The 22,011-nt window shown below is 33.2% G+C and overlaps 1 protein-coding gene and 1 long non-coding RNA gene across 3 annotated transcripts in view; one reads left to right on the top strand and one right to left on the bottom strand.

Moving 5' to 3' along the window:
* Positions 1-888: 888 nt before the first annotated feature.
* Positions 889-22,011, top strand: part of LOC128552571 (uncharacterized) — a 43,834-nt gene continuing 22,711 nt past the window's right edge. Inside the window, exons 1-2 of the mRNA XM_053533624.1 lie at positions 889-999; positions 1,822-1,863. Coding sequence (XP_053389599.1) covers positions 898-999; positions 1,822-1,863 — 144 coding nt within the window. The 5' untranslated portion in view covers positions 889-897. The remainder of the gene's footprint in view (positions 1,000-1,821; positions 1,864-22,011) is intronic.
* On the bottom strand, positions 14,456-21,770 carry LOC123544555 (uncharacterized). 2 transcript variants are annotated; one of them, XR_008369115.1, is made up of 6 exons: positions 21,734-21,770; positions 18,930-19,022; positions 17,513-18,138; positions 17,096-17,174; positions 16,398-16,496; positions 14,456-15,563 (listed from the first exon to the last, which is right to left on the bottom strand). It is a non-coding gene; the product is annotated as an uncharacterized LOC123544555 (long non-coding RNA). The 2 variants fall into 2 exon arrangements; XR_008369114.1 differs by lacking the exon at positions 21,734-21,770 and having other exon boundaries at positions 18,930-19,461.

Genomic DNA, 22,011 nt, shown 5'->3' with positions numbered 1-22,011 from the left:
AAAGTCATACGTTCTTTTTTGTTTGTTTAAAACATTTGAATTTCATAGGTTGATGTACACTCAGCTCTCAACGCACAAGGTTGTTACTATACATGTCCATGACCTGCTAACTGTCCATTCTTTAAAGCCCTGCTCCCGTCCTACCTTTTAATCTTGAATTGTCACTGAAAAAGCATGAAAACCCTGACTATGAACAGTGACACTTGTTAAAATAGAGTCTATTTTATATAAAATTCTATATGAAATACCTGTGGTTTTGCGTGCTAAAGTGTGGCACGTGACCGTTAACTCTTACCTATGGGTTGCATACACACAGAAGAATTTGAATAGCCGGGGAGCAGGGCTTTACGTATCCATTATGTTTAGAAAATAGTAAAATAATAGTGTGTATAGAGAGCTACTGGTACAATAACCTATATAATAGATAAAACTAACAAAGAATTACGTCACAACCGTGTTTTATATCAAGTTTTTGGGACCAAAATTTGATGCAAACACTTAAAATATGAAATGAAAGTATAAGTGAATGTATAATCAAAATATTTTTTGCTTGAGAATTCAGATTTAAAATTTCAATCGTGATTGCGCGATTCGTAAAATTAGATTTGTAGATTATGTTCGCTGGAGTGCAATATATTTCGATCTTACATAATTCTGTTTTGGGAAAACAATAACATCTAAACGTTCTCCTAACCGGAGTCCGCATTTTCACCAGACAATTGGCACATATCTATGACCTTTTACTTGTCTTTGAGCAACATGTTACGGTATTAATTTTCGCGTATTCACTACAGAGGATATCTTGAAATTTCAAAAGATGATTGAAAAGGTCGAGATCGATAATTACATAAAATAAAGTGCTTGCAAATTCAAAATAATTTACAGTATCAAAACCGAATGGAGACTGAGCGTTTCCGGCACGAGGAGGAGGAGGCTACACAGCAGACAAAGAAAATGAACGAGGATTTCAATATACAAGACGCAGAGAGATTACATCAGGTTGGTATTATTATATATAAGTTGCATATTTTTTTTACAAACTACCGGTAGTACTGATCCCTTGTAGCGTTTAATGTTTAAAGCATACTTAACATTAAATGAAAATAACTAAATCACGCGAGGAAGGGATTAAGTTTAAAGACATATAGACTGCAGGTATATTTTTTAGATTATACTATTTTACTACATAAACTAAGATTGTAAAAATTGAAAGAGAGTGCAATTACATTATTTCAGCCGTATGTATCTAACACGAAATAGTTGATCAAAGTTGGATCGGAACCAATGGCAAATACTCCAGGCGTTCCCCAGGGTTCAATTTCCGGTTCCCTGTCATTTTACTTTGTATCAGTGACATAACATTATCTACAAACGAAGGAAATATTGATCATTCTGCTGACGACTTAACACTATATGAATTTTGATATGAAAATTTAACTCCAAGAAAACTTGAATAAAACAGACAAGTGTCAACTAAGTGTGCACTTTATCTTGATCTGGGAAGTTGTACTCAACTCGATATTTTACGATACTTGGTAGTATTTGCTCGTGCACAAAACAGTCAGCCTACTTAAAGTGAGGTGTTTGATTATTTAGCCAGACAATATCAATTAAACTCTTTTAGAATGCACAAATTGCTCTAATTGTACTTTCATCACCTATAGTCATTCTAAGAAAATTATTGTTTAACTCTAGTGTGATATTTGATATGATTCACTTAAACTTTAAAATAAAACTTAATAACAAATACATATATAAATAAAGTATACATAATATTGTTTGCTTTAATATAGAATGATAAATTCTTTTGATTTTTTTAAGAAAAATGAAGAATATGGTGCAGAAGGACCCTCAACGATTGTTGTAAGTATTTTCAGCTAGACTAAATGAAATACATAGAGAGCATTCATACTCATCCGATATCGCAAACATCTGCATTCGATTTAGGTTAAAGTTTTGATGCTCTTTCAAATTATCTCTGCTACGAATAAATGTACTTTAAGAATGTAGTGCTTATTTCTCATCACCACTCTATATTATTTTTGCAAGGGCAATAACTCTAATACATGTACTACAATATAACAAAGAGGCTTTTTTGTCAATTCAATCTGCAACTAAATAGAAGATTGGTCCATGTATTACATTTCATTTTTACTTAGAATTTCAGGTTAAATTTTGATACATTTTCATTCTATAGGTGTATTTTCTAAATATATAAGAGATACAAAATTACTCGACACCTTATTTCATGATTTATATCCCTTTTTCATAATTCTGTTGTTTTTATTAATCCAATTAGCTGCAGCTTTCAAACAATTGTTCCTCTTTATCATAAGCATTATCTATGATAAGGGTCATAACTTTGCAACCATTATTATATAACGTATTCTAACTTTTTACTTTTATTTTAAAGCTGACGTCGTAATGAATTTTCCTTCAAACACTGAAATTATTCAACTTGCTTCAAAAATCAGTAATCAAGTTATTTCGTATGACAACTTACTTTGAATATCACGCGGTTCATAACTCCGACAACAGTGTGGTATTAACTGTGCCCTTTCCCACCAAACAAAATAAGATTAGGTACAATATTTTGCATTTTTATAGTCGCTGCCGGTTTCCAATATGGACTTCTCCTCCCAAAGTCACTGTAGATTTTGGGGAAAGTATTTGATACTGAAGATATTTCAATTCTAGTAGTTATATTAATCATTCATAAAGAGAGTCTCTCCTCCGGTGGGGTTTGAATTACTGACCCTTTGTTTGCGAAGCCATAGAACCTCCAACTGAACTATAGAGGACACATAGCCAAAAATCACACGCGCCTCCGTTATACATCAGTGGCAAAGTTTCGAGGTAACCTATCTGGACAGCAAGGTTCATGCATAGATGAATACGTTATACACACAACACAACAGAAATGACCAATTAAGTTTTTCTGTCCTCAGCCCGGTACTGATTTCATCTTTATTTTCACCTTTATCACCTTTATTTCCTGAAAATTACCCCCTCATCGATGTTGGTGCCAGCTTCACACGGGCCGTTGAATTATTCTTGTGAGGAAGTCATCCAGCTGGCTGACGGAAGATCGGTGGTTCTACTCAGAAGGTGCCCGCTCGTGAGGAAATAATGCACGTAGAGAAACCTGGGGTCTTCCTGCACCATCAAAGCTGAAAAGTCACATTATGACCTATCATTGTGTCGGTGCGACGTTAAACCCAACAGACTATGATTATTATAATTATAATGTAAAATATGTCTTCTGTAAAATATCACATCATATAAACGACTGTATTCCCCCTCCTCCTTTAGAATTTGATAAAAAATAAACTGACAGCTAAAAGTTTGAAAATACAATTTTAAAGTGACTGATATGCTTTGATGGTATGTATATTTAACATTTATTGGAAGCTGGACATGATTTGTTTCTGTATATGAAGTGTTGGTCTGATTAAAGGTAATATTATAACAAAAAACTCGATCGAAGACTGATTTTGTCCAGAAATTGTACATTGTCGGCGTCAAAAGTACATATTTTCTTGCTTGAAGAATGATCTACATGTAAGTCCCGCTGTTTCATGGATAAAGAAACAATACTAGTTTGGTAAAATCAAATTAAATCATTGCTAGAATCTTAAATTTGTTCATAACCGCCAACGACAGATGATTCGGTGGAATTCCTGACTGTATGCATGTTTGCTTGAGTACTGTACAGGTGTTCGCGACTTTCGTAAAAGGGACTGTATGCCTGTTTGCAACTGACTAATACATAAAATATCGGTTTTCCTATGTTCCTGTAGTATTTCTTTCTCCATAAGTTTAAGTCACAAACGAAGGAGTCTGTCTGTTCGGCCTGTTTGTGTGTGTGCCCTCATAAATTTAGGCGTGCAATTACTTGAATACTTTTACATTTTTCTCTCTCAAACTTCACAAACATCGGCAATATATAAGTAATACCCGTCTTATTGTTTTCCTTTTCTCTTTTATGTGACACTTAAAGGTAAAACAGGGTCGATTTTTTGTCGGTGCCATAACTTGTTTATGCATTAAGGGATAATGAAATAACTTGACACAAACTTTCGCGACCCTGAGACGATGCGTCGCGTACAAGACTATACTTTCTAGAACTTCAGTCTATTGAAACCTAAATATCATCAGTAACTACAATGAATAATTGTCATATCATGAACAGTAAGTGGGGTGATTTGTAGTGAAACGGCGCCTGATTGTATGTGGATCGCTTTATTGACAGCGTCGCACATTAAAATCTCTATTTTAGTTTTGTCTTTGCCATAAACACACGAAATTTAACATGGAACTTGTCTAATTTTACTGAAAATACATTTTGTGAATGAAATTTTGCAAGACATTTTACAAGCAAAAGTGCCAGAAATGAAAAACTGAATTTATTTTAAGGTAGTGCTTTCAACGGGGAAAATTACGAAGAGTTACTGCAATATGTATATTATAACCTACTTTTCTGAATTTTTTATGCAGCGTATTTTATGCTGCTCACACTAATGTATGTTTTTACCGTTATTAATACTTCTACTTTACTTCATTTGTATTTTAATGGGTCTGTGATACAATCTGACTGCACAATAATCTTGATACAGGATAATTTAGGATATGATTTTTAAGCATAAGTGGATATATGGGCCCGAAGTGAATGCTAATTAACACAGGTACGGGTCCAGTATTTTTTTTTTTTTTGAATAGAAAATAAACACTGAACCTATGCCTGTGCTTGTTAGTGGAAAAGTGCTTTACAGTCGAACATCTTGGATGTAATCCAGATAAGAATAACAGGAGCATTAACATCATACTGCCTCTATGTGTGTTAGAAGTTTAAGAGGTATGTGCAATAGTTTTCAAAAAATTACAGGAACACATTTTTATCCAAAATGGCAGCAAGTAAAATAGAGAAAAGTGAAAACTTCACAGGTCGCTCAACACGACAAAAATGAAAATGTTGCAGGCTCGGTTTGATTTAGCCTGTTCATGGACGGTAGTGGAAATGCATGCTACCGTCCACGCCCTCTAGCCCCGGGTTGAGCAGAACTCAACATTTTCACATGCTAAAAGTACAAAAAACAATTTAGAGACATCCGGAGATGTATTCAAACGAAGGTAAGCCATTTTAAATCCCATCCGAAAAATTAGTATACGTGCGTTTGCTTCATATTGCTCTCTATGTTTGTGAAAAGTATCAATGTAGGTGCAATTACATGTACCCTAGTTGCACCTGGACATACTGCCGCCGTGTTCGCTATCCGCCGTGATTTAATACATTTATACTTCCTAAATAACACACAGCTTTCGATATAAATAATTCAATTTAAATATCAAAATTTGCAAGTCGGCATACAGTGAATGTTTTCTAACCGACTAGATAAAAAGTAATTTCTTTCAAAAACGCAACAGATATGCAGCATCTTACATTTTTGTATTTACATATAGTTATGGAGCATACATGCTTATTTCAGAACACATCATTGATTATTGTATTGCAAATTTATTTATTGTGTTTCTATCAGACTCGTGACTTGGTCGAGTGAATTTTCATGCAATGAGTGTTATCAGTCAACATTTTGAAAACATTGCTTGTCTGTTCTATCTATTATATCACCATATACACATATTTGTGTTAGACTTATCGTTAAACGTAAATACACATACCGAGTAAAACAAAATTATTAAAGACGATTTCTTACCATTGGCCTGTCTGTTTATTGTTATGATCGGTCGCAACAGAAATAGGGGGAGTACAGTCGTTTATAGGATGTGAATATGTTACTTATAATAAACAATTAAAATTAATGATACCTTTTGCGAACATATCTATTCAACGTCTGTTCAGCTTGTACAGAGAGAAAAATCAGTTTCAACTCATGAGTGTATTTGATCGTATGTTTAAAAGTGAATTTTTAGATATTTTATTTTTTATTTTATTTTTTCATATACAAAGCAATACACAATTTTCAATGTTCTACACATTTATACATTGTCTTGCAATACGAGGTTACCAATCTTATAATTTGACAGAAACATATTGAAATCGGCATTGCTTACAGAGTAAAGAAGAAAAATAGTACAAGAATTAAGAAAGGAGATTAAAAGAGTTGTGGCGTTTATCTGAATTTCTAGTCGTGTTTCGAAACGAGTATTTATATGTATATATTCTCTGTTAAATATCTATATTGCTCCATTTAGCATTATGCGTATCTATTTTATTCTTAGTTTGTGCTATGACACTTTCAGTTTGTTTTCGTTGTTTTATTTCTGATAGGAAATGTGCAATATATGGTTTGTGCTTGTTCTGTTTGCATTTATATAAGAAATTTTTGGCCATCATTAGTATGAAATTTGCAATAGCTTTTGTTTTTGCATTACATACTGGACTAAAAGCTATTATTCTATAGTTAAGTTGTATGTTTATATTGTTGTCATGTAAGAAACGTGTGACGTCTGACCAGAATGCTTGACTTACTGGGCATTCCCAGAATAAGTGAAAGATTGTTTCAGTGTGCATATTACACAGGTCACAAAGACCTGAGTTCACAATTTTGCATTTATGAAGGAAGTCATTTGTAGGAAGGATGCGTTTTATGTACTTGTATTGAAACGCTCTTAGTTTAGTGTCAATGGTACCCCGAAAGAGGTTCATGTAGATAAGAGGCCATTATAAGCTTTCATATCAATTATTCCATTTATTTTCAGATTTGTTGATTATTTTTGTATTGCGGTTCAAATGTGTCAAGTATAAAAATTTATTTGGTTTACGTAACTTTAAGACCTGTTGAATGTAGGAACTTTTGGTTTGTTCAAACCTTTTCGTTTGTAATTTTGCCTTCCATTGTCTAGGAATGCTTGAAATAAGGGAGAGATATTTTAGGTAAACAGTTGTGGGGATACCATACAACCTTTTTAAGCTATCGAAGGTATGCATCGCTTTATTGTCTGTATCGTACAGGTCTTTTTATGTATTTTTTACCTTTAGAATGCCTTGTTTTAAAATAGACCGATTTATTTTTATATGTGAATTATTCCAGATATTTGTGTATCTCTGTTACGTCGGTTTCAAAGTTTATTTCTGCCCAACTGGTTGCAATATCTTTTAAAATCCGTTGTGTATCATTTTTATTAAATCATCTTTTGCACAGTTTCTTGCAAACAAAAGAATTTCACCATAAGCCTTAATTTCTTTTATATAAATTTGTTTCAATATTGCAGTATCATCTTTAAATATTCGTTTTAACCAGCTACACTTGATTGATGCAATGTATGACCTAACATTAATCATTTTTAAGCCTCCGTCTTTATAATCTTGTGTAATGACGTTTCTTGCAATTTTCTCAAGTTTTCCATCCCATAGAAATTCATACAGTGATTTTTTATTAAGGTTATTAGATGAAGTAATTGGAAATATTATTTTGGGGAGTGCAAATGTTTTGATAACTGTTACTTTGCCAATTAACGTTAATTTGTGCTTTTTCCATTTGTTTAATGTCGCAATCATTTCATTAAGTTTCGTATTATAGTTTTGTTCGATTCGTGTTTGCAAGTCGTTAGTGAATGTTATATCTAATGTGCAGGCTTGGTCAGGCATCCACTTAAATTGTTTCATTTTACAGAATATTTTCACATCATTTTGTAGTGATCCAACCCGTAGTATTGTAGTTTTTGTTGCATTTAACTTCAGGCCTGAAGAATCTCTAAAATAATCTAAGACGTTTAAAAGATTGTTTAGTGTTTTCTCAGTTCCGTTAGTAAAGAAAGTTGCATCGTCTGCAAAGAGTGACTCTTTAAATTCAGTTCCATTAATTATTATGCCTGTCATATCCTTATTCTTTGTTATTGTAATGGAAAGTATCTCAATAGTGATTATAAATAGGTAAGAAGATAAGGGACACCCTTGACGAACTCCACGTTCTATTTAAAAAAATTCCGAAAGGTGGCCATTGTTGGTTATACAGCTTTGCATATCATTATAAAATAATTTAATCCACTGTAATAGCGAAGGTCCGAAGTTGAAGAATGTTAGTGAATCAAAGACAAATTTATGACTTATACTATCGAACGCTTTTTCGAAGTCAGCAAAGACGACTATACCAGGTTTATTGTTTGCATTCAAAAAGTCAATGATTTCACTTATAAGCCTTATATTATCTCCTATGTATCTCCCTTTAAGAAACCTGATTGTGAACGGTCAATTATGTCGTTTAATATAGGTTTTAATCTATTAGCAATTGCTTTAGTTGCTATTTTATAATCAATATTTAGCAGAGAAATAGGTCTCCAGTTGTTTAATAAACTTGTATCTTTATCTTTCTTTGGAATTAGGTTTATTATCCCTTGTTTTTGCATCTTTGTCAAGTTGCCGTTTCTATATGATAAGTTAATTGACGCTATATAATATTGATTTATGTCGTTCCAGAAGGTTTTGTAGAATTCTGTTGTTAAACCATCCGATCCGGGACTTTTTTATTTTGCATTTTAAAAGCGAATTAGCACATTCAACTTCTGTTAATTCTCCTTCACAACTAGATTGATTCGAGGTCGAAAGAATATGCAATGCGTTAATTGACGAATTATTCGTGTAAATGTTTTTGTAAAATGATTTAGTTTCGTGTAATATTTTTTTAGCATCCTTAATAGTGTCATTGTTGATAACTAGTTTCAAAACAATCTTTTGATCACTTTTTTCTTTCTAAGTTAGAAAAATATTTTGTATTTTTTTTCCATACCTTCTATGTATTGAGCTTTTGTTCTTATGTTATATCCCTGTGCCTTTAAGAATGTGATGTCTTCTAAAGATTTCTTTTTATCCATGAGTAATGTTTCTAGATTTTATAACAACCATTCAAATGATCGCATAATCAGGTTTACACCAAGACTTTAAAAATATATATAACTCCATACATGTGCTTTATACCTGACTGTTTCATATCAATTATTTTTTCTTTTCATTTTAGAAAATGCTGCAATTTCAGTTAAGGAGTGTTTCGTGATTTTATTCCTGAAACATTGCTTTTCATTTATAGGAAAGTGTGTCGGAGAGTAGAAAACAAGATTAAATTTGAATTGAGTAAGAACGATACAAAAATGATTTGAATAACTTTAGCATATCAGAAAATATTCAAAAGCTTTTTGTTTCGTCTCGGCGGAAAAATGTACATAACATGTCATCATTCTCGACCACATTTAGATTTTCGGTAGCCATATACATCAACTAAATAGCATTACATTACATAAGCTATATACATTTTTGTATAGATTTGACTAAAATGAATACCGAAATCGACAAATCAGCAAGACATTTTACAAAATGAAATTCATTTTCAGTAACCTTCGTGTTCCTTGCAATTCTCTGTAAATTTTAGAGAGCTGGCTTATTTCGATCTTCTCAGATCGTTCAGCATGAATTTTATGTCGTGTTATTGGTACTGTTTAGTTTCTGAACACGAGCATTTCGGCCTGGGTGGTTCCAAAACACCCGCTTTTATAGCTTTGGGTATTGTATAATCACCCCTTGGATATGGCGCCTGCTTTTTAATTTTGTCTTTTGGCAGTTCCTGTGATATGCAGGCTCCATAACCTCAGATTCCCTTTCTAAATTCCAGTTTGTTTAGTTCTGCTCATTGTTTTCTCGTTTAGGGCAAACCCATTATTTTAACTGGGGACCATACGCCGCTTTTCATGGAATTACACGCTAGTGTAGCATTGAAGGTTCCATGTGCACCGCCGTATGAACACATCTGCGGATGTCTCTAAACTGTTTTTTGTACTTTTAACATATGTAAATGCTGAGTTCTGCTCAACCCGGGGCTAGAGGGCGTGGACGGAAGTATGCATTTCCACTACCGTCCATGAGCAGGCTCAATCAAACCTAGCCTTCAACATTTTCGTTTTTGTTGTGTTGAGCGACCTGTGGAGTTTCCACTTTTTCTATTTATTCAATTATCTTTTTGATTTTCCACCAAAAATTATTATATTCAAAACTAAATATATTTGCCTGTCACAATGAAGCACAATGCGAGGGTCGAGCGACAAATAGAAATTGAATGTTTTGCGTTATTTCTTTTATATGTAAAGGGCCAACGTAAAGGGCGATTAAATGCTCTGTTATGGGTACAAACTTGAGACGTGAATATGCAGGACAATTGAATATGGAATAGTGCGATAATATTACCTTTGTACAATACCGGTAAGTGCGAGAAGCGAAAATGTGATGTGTTGCATGTGAGCACCACAGTAGGAAACATGAAAATTGAAATCTAATTTTCGTATTTTCATTGAAACTGAAAGATACCGCCCAAAACGATAAATGATAACTTGCAACTTCGCATTTGTATTTCTCTAGGATGGAATTCTAACTATATAAATTAGGTTTCGTTCAACTCGAGGCAATGTTCACCGATTTTGAAAATGAACGAAACATTCAGTCATTTAACACAAGCAGTTCTAACAGTTTTTCGTGTTCTTTCGTTTTGGGCATTGGACTGTTACGTTTACGTACATCGGTAACGAGTAAATGTAAACAATGGAATAGAAATAAATGGATCTTTGTTATAGAACTAATCGACAACAAGTGATTATGACTTTTTGCGAATCAGTGGGGGAGAGGGTGTATTGTATTTTTCCATCAAGTGAATGAAATTTGGACAAAGCTCGTTGTTTCCGCCGTTTGCCTGCTATAGAGGGATCACTAACAAAAGATTATGTGACAGTTATTTTTCATTGGTACTGGCAACTAAAGCAAGTTCATACCAAAACAAAACGAAGAAATATTTAGGCAGTTTTGAACGATTAAAATGTTAGAAGTTTGTTTTAAACAAAATTTTCCTTTAACTAACAAAGTAAATTCACCGATGATCCGGAGTACTAGTACTCTGAACAAGCCATCGCCTAAAACAAATCTACTTCACGATATATAGTCGGCTAGAGGGTAAGTGTGCACTTACACTATTTTATCACTAAGCTGATGTGGCAGTATCTGCCTTATGAAATAGGTGTGCGACATACTTGATTCGAGTCCTGGTCAGTGCTTTAATATTTTGGGTCTGTAACAACATGAATTGGAAATGAATCAGACCGTTGCACGATTCTATATTCTTAGCGAACTGCATTGACAATAGTTTAACAGTCTAGCTCCAAATTCCAAGAAAATATCTAATAAGTTTGTTATGTCAAGGCAAAGGGTTACAATTTCTTATTACAGTAGATACAATCAACAGAAAGGCAAACCAGCAACTATTTAAAACAACAAAAATTTATTCATGAATTTAAGTAACAATTAAAATACCTTCAAAAATTTCAAAAAGCCGTAAAATCCAGTCTTATGTGTAAAAAGCTTGTCCAAGTTAAATCTAAATCCAATCAGAATAAATTCCACAATAGTTCACACAGTTCAAACGTAATTTTAATATATCAAAAAATTATAATTTCTCTCTTCAAAGATAACTTTTTAAATCTACAAATTTTAGTAAATCCCTTAAATAATCCTTCAAAATACTAAATATCTAAACTGGTAATGTTTTGTTATTAAGAAATACAGGTCAGTTTCATCAATATCTACAGTCTAAGTTTAATACACCAGGTTCTATCTTAATCTAAAATATCAAACTATATATTGTATCATAGAAGGTTCCAGAATTTATTTCTAAAAATAAATGTCATACACTGTTAATCAGTATTGTTTCAGAATATAATAGAATATGCTGGATTAAATTTTACATGATGTCTTCAAACTACGTCAGTAAACAATATTTTATCTCGGGGGGAAAATAACATATGTGCATAAATGTTAATTGACTTAAGGTCGTTTATTTGCTTAACTTTTAACTTTTTAAAGCTAATAAACGCACTTAAGTCAATGAATAAACTTAAGTTGTTTCATTAAAATGGGGTCTAAACCCTATTGAATGTAAATGTAAATACACTGAAATAGAAATTAAAAAAAACAAAGAAACAATATGTAAGTGCAGGATGACACAAGACTAATTTTCTATTGTAGAAATCTTTATTATATGTATATACTTCAACTTTTTAGCTCGGAATATTTGCCAGGAAACTGGACGCATTTCCCTTTACAGTTTAAATATCTTTAAACTTGTTGTATTTTAAAAGAGGATTTTATATCGAGATTCCTCTTTTTCAGCCAAAACCTTAAAAAAAAAGCGCGCTTTTTTTCCAAATTCTGTTTGTCTTTCTTCGTAAATTTTTTAGCGAAGAAAAAATCAACACGCTTTTCTTCACACATTTAACCTCATCACCTAAAAATTTACGTGCTTTTTTCCCAATTTACAACATACTTTCTTCGTAAATTTTTCAACGGAAGTAAAAATCAACACATAAAATGACATGTCATGATACATTTATTCATTATATATATAATACATATAATACATAATAAAAATGTTATTTGGAAATTTTCAAATATAATAAAGTTCGAAAATTTACGAACAACCGTTTAATGGCATTTCATAAGAAACAAAAACATACTTAAGTTTTAGCGCTAAGATATTATTAATTAAGACAAGTTCGTAAATTTACGAATGGAATAAGTCGTAAAAATTTCATAATACATAAATTGGATTTTAAAAGTCTTCAAAGAAGTAGTTCGTAAATTTACGAAGTTTGCCAAAAGCGATGTTATTTGGAAATTTTCAAATATATATAAAGTTCGTAAATTTACAAACAACCATTAAATGGCATTTCATAAGAAATAAAAACATACTTAAGTTTTAGCACTAAGATATTATTAATTAAGACATGTTCGTAAATTTACGAATGGAATAAGTCGTAAAAATTTCATTATAAACTAATACATTAATTGGATTTTAAAAGTCTTCAAAAGAAGTAGTTCGTAAATTTACGAAGTTTGCCAAGGCTTGGCATGAAATAAGGTAACAAATAAAAATGGAACAATCAGCTTTGCATATGTATAAAAAAGAAATGTGCATTGAAAAAAAAAATACAAATGCGAAGAAATGTAAATCTGACATAATTTGTTATTTTATGTACAAGTATCAGCTTCGTAAATTTAGGAAGTAGCTTAAAGTAATACTAATTTCTTTTTTTGCAAAAACCTGAGACACTTCCACTTCGTAAATTTACGAACAAGATGAAAACTGTGAAAAATTTACAAATGCGAAGAAATGTAAATCTGACATAATTCATTATTTTATGTACAAGTAACAGCTTCGTAAATTTACGAAGTAGCTGGAAGTTACTAAAATTTCTATTTCGCCAATATCTGAGAAACTTCAAAAATTTACGAACAAGAGGAAAATTGTGAAAAAATTATAAAAGTGAAAAAAATGTAAATCTGACATAATTTCTTAATTTATGTACAAGTAACAGCTTCGTAAATTTACGTAGTTGCTTGAAGTGATTAAAATTTCTATTTTGCAAATTCTGAGAAACTTAAAAGTTCCACTTTGAAAATTTACGAGAGAGATGAAAACTGTGAAAAATTTACAAATGCGAAGAATTGTAAATCTGACATAATTCGTAAATTTACGAAGTAGCTGAAAGTGATTTACTTGTTTATCATTCTTAAAAATTTGAGAAACTTAATAAATTTACAAACAAGATGAAAAGGTGAAAAATTAACAAATTGTAAGAAATGTAAATCTAACAAAGCAAAAAAGTTGTTACTTGTCTGTAAATTCATATACAAGATGAAAACTGTGAAAAATTAACAAATCAAAATCCCTCTATGCACGAAGACAAAATGCTCAAGGCAAAGTCATTATTGAATTTAACCTTTGACTTCCAAGAGTGACCTTGACCTTTGAGATAGGAACCTGCGGTTTGGGCATGACACTCTGTCTAACTGAGGTTAACATTCATGGCAATCCAAATATAAATGTGATTGCTCCATGCAAGTCAAAGTTATGGTCCGGACAAACCAACTTGGACGGTACCGAACAGCCATTTGGACAACTATGTCTTCGATTCCTTGAGCGGGCTTGACAAAAATATGGTTGAAATATGGTTATTCCTGACTGCACTTCTGCTCAATAACTTCTATCATTATATTATGTTTCAGTCAAATGCTGTTTGTACTCTTGACAAGCATTATTTTGTATAAGGGGTGATTGAAAAACTAGGCAAGGAAGAGTTATTGTTCTTTGACACTGCACCTACTTTCAATGGCCTCTCACTAAATTAATATTCAATCAAATTCTCTAATACTTTTCCAGTTATACACCAGACAAGCAACATATGATAAAGGGAGATTACTCGAAAATTAGGCAAGTCAGAGTTTAGTTCTTTGGCATATCAATTCCTATCAAAGAACCTGACTGTTGAAGCCCAACAGGAAGACAAGCGAAGAAATAAACTAAAAAAATCTAAGTCAACAGAAAAATAAGTGTACAAAATCAGATATGTCAAAATTCACCTAAAAATTGAATGTATCATTAATGTTGTACCGCAGAAAAATATACTTGGCTTTTACCCAAGGCAAATAACATAATTACAAAATAAACTATTTTTAGCAACATCAAAGGGAAGTAATTCTATGAAAATTATAGTAAGCGAACAAATATGGTATCTGCCAAATAAAAACAAAAGCACCGCAATGCAGAGCAATATATACATGAAACAAAGACATATGGCGTTTGACCCCTGTGTGACACTGAAGGGAGCCATTCGAAACATGCACTCTGCACATCATCTTAATGTGGTGAACATTTGTGCCAAGTGTCGTTGAAATCCTTCAAGGCTTCAAGAGTTACACAACAGACACGAAAATTCTATCGGATGTACGGACATCAGCATTTTGTACAAAACATCAATAATAAGTATTGAAAGAAATAAAAACTTACTAGTAAAAAAGGAAAAAAAAAAATGGTCCCAGTAGGGCTTGAACCTACACCCCCCTAAAAATTGCTGTAAAAGTAGGTTGATGGTACTAGGAATTTTCTTCAAAAAAGGAGGTTCTCTATTAGTGATCCAATACCATAACACTTAAAAATTTCTAGAGTGTTCACAAGGTTTATCTGTAATTTGATCTAGTGAACTACCTTTTAAACCTACATGATCCACTGTCGAACTTGGCCGAGATTTTATGAAGACAAACAGTCTGACCAAGCCTTATATAACTAAATGTGAACAGACGTACAGATTGACAACGGACAAAAAGGAGATCACAATGATACCTTTGAGTGCTTTGTCTTCCAGTGATATTAAAAATGTGCTGATTGTTTATTGCGTAATACTAAGTGAATGCCTGGAAGGATACGAAACCAATAAACTGCACGGAAATGACTTTTTAACATTACAAAACACAAAACAAAAGTGTTCCAAGTATGTGTTTACTGTAAGAACACACAGAAATTGACCCAAGTGTGCTAACAAAATAGCTTTCCAAACTCTGTCCATCATAACAAAAAGTTCTTTGATACATCTGGTCATTATTAAAACATAGATAATGTACAGTAGTAAATGTCCCAGAAGTTCGAAGATGATTATCAACCATATGTGTCTTTTCCTCTCATCATCGGTGAGTATGGTGATCCATCTTGAGCTATTCCATCTCATGATTCGCCTTCCTGAAGACAAATAACAGTTATACCATGTTATAATTAAAAGAAAAATTAAGTAACAACCCCTGAATGTCTCAACTTTGTGGCTACTGGTGGCAAAGGTTTATGCCTTTGCCACCAGAGCAGATCAAGATCAGCCTGCACATCTGTGCAGTCTTATCACAATCTGCACTGTTCACTTTTATGTAAGTATTTTTTCTATTAACTCCTCTACAAACTTATACATGGTACTGTCTGAAAGATGGAGCAGTACAGTTTTGAATTTTAACAGAACAGGGAGGCAGATTAAATCAGGAAGAGTTAATTATCATTATGAATAAAACAATTAAACTAATGTTACAGGTCCAGTATTTTGGAAGACATTTGAGCCATGCCATGAGAAAACCAACTAGTGGGTTTTCAAACAGCATCAATCCAGACCAGCCTGCGCATCCGCAGTCTGGTCGGGAAATTCATGCTGTTCGCTTTTAAAGCCTATTGGAATTAGAGAAACTGTTAGCGAACAGCATGCATCCTGACCTGACTGTACGGATGCGCAGGCTGGTCTAAATCCATGCTGGTTGCAAACCCACTATGTTGGTTTTCTCATGGCGCGGCTCATTTATATTAATATACATGTGTGCCAAGTTATAGAGACATTCTTCTAGTAAGTTATTGATCACTGAATGTTATGGTAACTCTGAATAATGTTTGCTTTTTGGTCAGTTTTGATGTTATTAAATGGTCGCAATTAAAGGCTCACACTTTTGGTTCACCCAATTAATCATTTAAACAGAAACAAATTAATACCTTTATTATTCTAAAAACATTGATATAAAATGCACACTGTTTTTCCTTTACCTGTTTGTCTGTTTCTCTTTGGCACTGCTGGTGTTGTTGATTTATTTTTTTTTCTATTGACCTGTACTGCAGTGCTTTGACGGTTAACACCACTTCTTCCTGAAATACACAATACAGGAACATAAACAAAACGAAGCAACAAATATATTTATATTTTTTTTAAGATTCAATTGAAAAGGAAAGGAAATTATTTTTAAATTGGCACTATGCTCTAAAATGCTTGAAACAACAACCACAGTACATTATATCCTTGTAAACTTGGTGTTATTTTTCAGAACCAAATATTTTTTCAGATTTTTTTTCATGATATAGATCTGTGTTATTGCCTATTCTATGGCAGTAGCCATTTTCTCATCATGAAAGTCAGCTTTAATTCTTTATCTGCACTAAATTAAGGCTAAAACAGTTTGGCTGAAGAAACACTCACATTTTAACACCTTCTACAAACATGACAAACTAATTTTTAGGTTGTTGCCAGTCCATTATTGTTAAAAGATTCTTTTGAGTTACTCCAAACCCAAGGTGTACTAGTATATTATTTCTAGTACTTATAATATACAATGATTCTTTGCATGAAAAAGTAGGCAGTTGCTTACAGACTATGGGGTGCCATGGAAGGATGGTTAGGTGAACTGTTCGATATAACTACGGTATATAACTGAATTATTTTTGAAAATAAATATAAGCCGAACAAATACCTCCGTGGATACGCTCTGTTTTTTTCGACTTCTGCTTCCCTCGGCTAGTTTTTAAATTTCGTCTTTTTTCACAGGATAACTGTAAATGTGTTCAGAGAAATTAAAATTAATGTTTGGAAAATATCATTTATCATGTTAATAAAATGTTCTGATATGATGTCTTAATCTTAAATTTTAACAGTAGCTATTTCATACATGACTGGACCTTTGACCTTCAAATGTGACCTTGACCTTCCATGTATATGTCCAAACCATTCAATATGCTCTAAACAAGGTGAAATTATTTGGTAAAATTGGCTCCTACATTGGTCAGTCAGATGCATAAAAATATATATTATATTTCACTCGTAACTCACCAATTAACACATTACAAATACATAATAAATTATAAATAATACATAGTATTTATATAATTACCACAGGTCTACTTTTAGTGTTTCCTTTTCCAACATCTTTCTAAGTATTGGATCCAGGTTGTCTTTAATGTTTCTTTGTTGTTTTTTTTGCTGTTTTGGTAGTTGGGTAATCCATATAATGTCCTCTTTTGTTCTCATTGGCATCACTGTATTTATTTTCTCCAAAAAAAGCTTTCCACCAAAGATGATTTTCACTGCTTTCAAACATGTAACTAATTGCACTGATTTGTTTTTTAATTGTCTCAATTTTTTCTAGAATGTTTTTATAGTTTGGTTTTAACTGTTTTATTTTTGAAGTTGGTAGATTTCTGAGAAAAGTACCTCTGCCATCTAACACAGTCCATAACTGATGCTGTTGCCTTTATAAACAACCTTTATTTTTCCAGATGTTTTCGTAATTTTAAAATGTAACAGTTCACTGACGCCTTTTACTTTTGTTAGTGAAGATTCTAGCCATGACTTAACATCCCATAGTTTCAGTGTACTTAAATCTTCAATGTTTCTTACTAGATTCAGTAATTGGGGAACTGTTTCTGCATCTGTCGTTCTAAGTTTTTCTGAGATCTTACTGAATGAGGCATCAATGTCTTCGTGCGTATGTCCTACATATAGAAACGACATGTGGACCTGAAAAAGAATTTCAGTTTCTACTTTAAAAAGCTATTTATTTCTATATTTGATGTTATTTTTGGAACGAATGCTATTTAGACCGGTTGTTACCAATATCCTAATAGAATACCCACCTACTTAATGTACTATGTACGTAAAGTATGTACTCCGGAGGAGATTTAGCTTGTCACTGGACTTGTCTGAGATAACATGCCCATAAATATTTTATTAAGTTTGGTGACAACTGGATGAAAAGTGTTTGAAAGACCTGACAAGAAATGAATGGTGGGAAGTGATGGATGGATAAATGAAAAATAAGACGCCTTCATTCCAGATCATAAAAATAATGAATGAAGACTTCAGATCACAAGCATTTCTATATGATCATTTAGAGGAAAAGAAAACATAGGGCCATAATCCAGAGTTTCCAGTCAGGAGACCCCAGTACAGAGACTCCTGTCAGAAGACCACAGTCTGAAGACTCCCGTTTGAGACCCCAGTCTGAAGGCACCTGTCAGAAGACCCCAGTATGAAGGCTCCAGTCTGGAGACCCCAATCCAGAGACCCAAGCTCCAATGACTTTGCTCCATGGACTCCATCCCCAATGACTTCTGTTTGGATACTCCAGTCTGCCTACTCAATCTTGACCAGCACTAATGAATACATACCTGTGTATCAAAAAATAAATTCAATCTAATTATCTATCCATTTTATAAGAATGGGTGGCCAAGTTTCTAATTGATAACTGACCAGCAATTGCTATTACCTTACTACAGTGGGCATTTAAAAATTTAAAGTACATTTCATACCATATCTGAATCAGTGAAAGAACTTTCAACAGGGTCTGTTGTAACAACTTCTGCAGAAAGAAAACAGCTCAACAGAGTATCACCATTTGGATGCTGAAATAAGTAAATAGAAGTATTAGCCTAATATGTGTTGGGTGGAGAGGGGGCATCTGTCTCCAAATAAGACAAGACTTTTAGTACTTGTTGCACTTCCAGAAGTTTGCCAAAATAATTAAATCCTAAAATTGGAGTCATCTATATTATAAATGCTCAATAAGGCGTAAAGAAAAATTGTTTGTTTCTGGTATCCCGGCCTACCCTAAATTTTTGGCCCGACCCTAAATGTTTTTATGGCCTAGGATAATATTTTTTTTCAACTTTTTAACAAAAAGATGCAAATCTATACTTTTTATGCTTTAAACATGCCCAGTGTTGTTAGAAATCAACTTACTGTCATGCTCTAAAGGCATAATCCCCTTATTTGTAATCATTTTTTGACAAAAAAAAAATAATTTCCAAAAAGTCTCCCTTAAAAAAAAATCAAAAAAAAAAAAAAATTCTGACCTACCCACCCTAATTTTTTTTAGTATATTACCGGAAACAAAGATTTTTTTAGGCCTAATGATATGTTTAGGTATTCAACATCTTTGAGAACATTTCAAACATTAAATTTAGAATTATGTTATTCTGAAATGGGGAGGGAATTTGTCAGAAATTGTTTATTAAGGTATTCAGTTAAATTAAATTAAATTAATTCAAAATTTGTACAATGATATTTGTTAGGGCAATTACAACGGCAAGAGTTTCCCAAATAGTACAGTGTATTCTTTCAGTTGTTACATATAAATTCACAGCATAACCCTTACCCTGCTGTATTTCTATAATGGACTGGTCCATCTTTCAATTTGGACCATACCATTTATTATTCAAAGGGGTTTGCACTGAAAATTTACTGACTGAATAGCAAACAGTGCAGACCATGATCAGACTGCACGGATGTGCAGGCTGATCTTGGTCTGCACTGGTCGCAAAGGCAGAATCATCTGCCGCCAGCAGGCTAAGGGTTAAATTAAGTTACTGAAATCTAAAAAAATTAAAACACAGTTTTTTCCCCCAGTTTTTATCAATAAATGACAATTTTCAGCTGTATGTGATTTTTCTCTGCAAATCATGAGAAAATATACAACATCTCTTAATTTTCCATCCCATGAAAGTATAACACTATATTTCAATAGAAAACATGGAAAACTAGAAATGTGTCCATGGGACACAGATGCCCCCACTACATGACATTAGTCAGGGGCCAGAACTCCTACAATACTGAATGAATCCGGATGCGAAACCCCAGGTGCACAACTACACATGCTGACCAACATTCCTGTAAACTTTGGTGATTCTAGGTCAAATACTTTTGGGGCTATGCGCGACACAACATTAAAATGACCAATTTTTTACTAAGTCAGGGGCCATAACTCCTACATGACTGGATGAATCCGGACGCGAAACCCCAGGTGCACAACTACACATGCTGACCAACATGCCTGTAAAGTTTTGTGACTCTAGGTCATATACTTTTGGAGCTAGGCACGACACAACATTAAAATGACCAATTTTTACAAAGTCAGGGGCCATAACTTCTACATGACTGCATGAATCCGGACGTGAAACCCCAGGTGCACAACTACACATGCTGACCAACATTCCTGTAAACTTTGGTGATTCTAGGTCAAATACTTTTGGAGCTATGCGCGACACAACATTAAAATAACCAATTTTTTACTAAGTCAGGGGCCATAACTCCTACATGTCTGGATGAATCCGGACGCGAATCCCCAGGTGCACAACTACACATGCTGACCAACATGCCTGTAAAGTTTTGTGACTCTAGGTCATATACATTTGGAGCTAGGCACGACACAACATTAAAATGACCAATTTTTACAAAGTCAGGGGCCATAACTTCTACATGACTGAATGAATCCGGACGCGAAACCCCAGGTGCACAACTACACATGCTGACCAACATTCCTGTAAAGTTTTGTGACTCTACGTCAAATACTTTCAGAGCTACGCGCGACACAACATTTTCGGAAGGACGGACAGACGGACGGACAAGAGCAAATCTATATGCCCCCCCCAAAAGTGGGGGCATAAAAATGATACTTATCATGCAAACCATTATTCTGCAGACAAACCGAATTTTAAGTATGAATTAAATAGTAGCTTTCAAGTTGCTAAAATGCCCTCAGGTCAAAGATATTTTCTGAGAAAGTTACTTATAATACCAATTCCTGTGAGGGGTATATACTTATTAAAACTGACATGTTGCAAATTAGATGTAAAAGTTAGTTTACTTCTGATAATTTAATTCTGTTTTAGCAAGAGATGACTTTAAACGGCTTGTTTTGTGAAAATCTGAAATCTTATGTATACAAGTACAGCCTCCATAATCCAAAAATATAATGAACCAGGACATGTAGTAATTATATGATTACATGAAATAACAGAAACAAATTTCTACCTGAAAATTATTAGAAAAAAGACAAGTATTGCATAAGAGCAAAAACACTCTGGTACTCTTTTTTTCTACTAGGTAATCATTCAAGTATTTGAAGTAGGCTGCCAACATGCATCATATGCATTTAAGAATCTATAATTCATATCTAGATCTATTTTGAATAATTGAATGTAGTTCTGTAATGAAACAGTTATACTCTAGGTAATATTGGTATGATGAAAAATGAATATTTTTGAATAAAATTACAATTATTGATTGTAGATCTATAGAACTTTTAAAGTAGCCGTAAATATATTTATTTACTTACCTCTTCCTGTGGAAAATAAGCAAGACAGAAGGTCGAAAAAAATCAGCAAAACAAGCACACGTCTGATCTCCATGATGATTTCTAAGTTAAATGATAATAATTCATTAGCGGCGCCAATTGCCAATAATTGTCCTTCGATATAACTATTCGTCACCCGTGTCGGTGGACAATATCAAGGTCACCTTTGATGTTTCAACGATACTTCCTGTCATCAAGCGCGTGCCGATAAGCAGCGCGTTGCCACCGCTGTGACGTGCAAAATTCAGCATCATGGACGG

Source organism: Mercenaria mercenaria, unplaced genomic scaffold, assembly GCF_021730395.1.
Source record: "Mercenaria mercenaria strain notata unplaced genomic scaffold, MADL_Memer_1 contig_2918, whole genome shotgun sequence".
Taxonomy (NCBI): Eukaryota; Metazoa; Mollusca; class Bivalvia; order Venerida; family Veneridae; genus Mercenaria; species Mercenaria mercenaria.
This window is presented reverse-complemented; position numbering and strand designations above follow the sequence as displayed.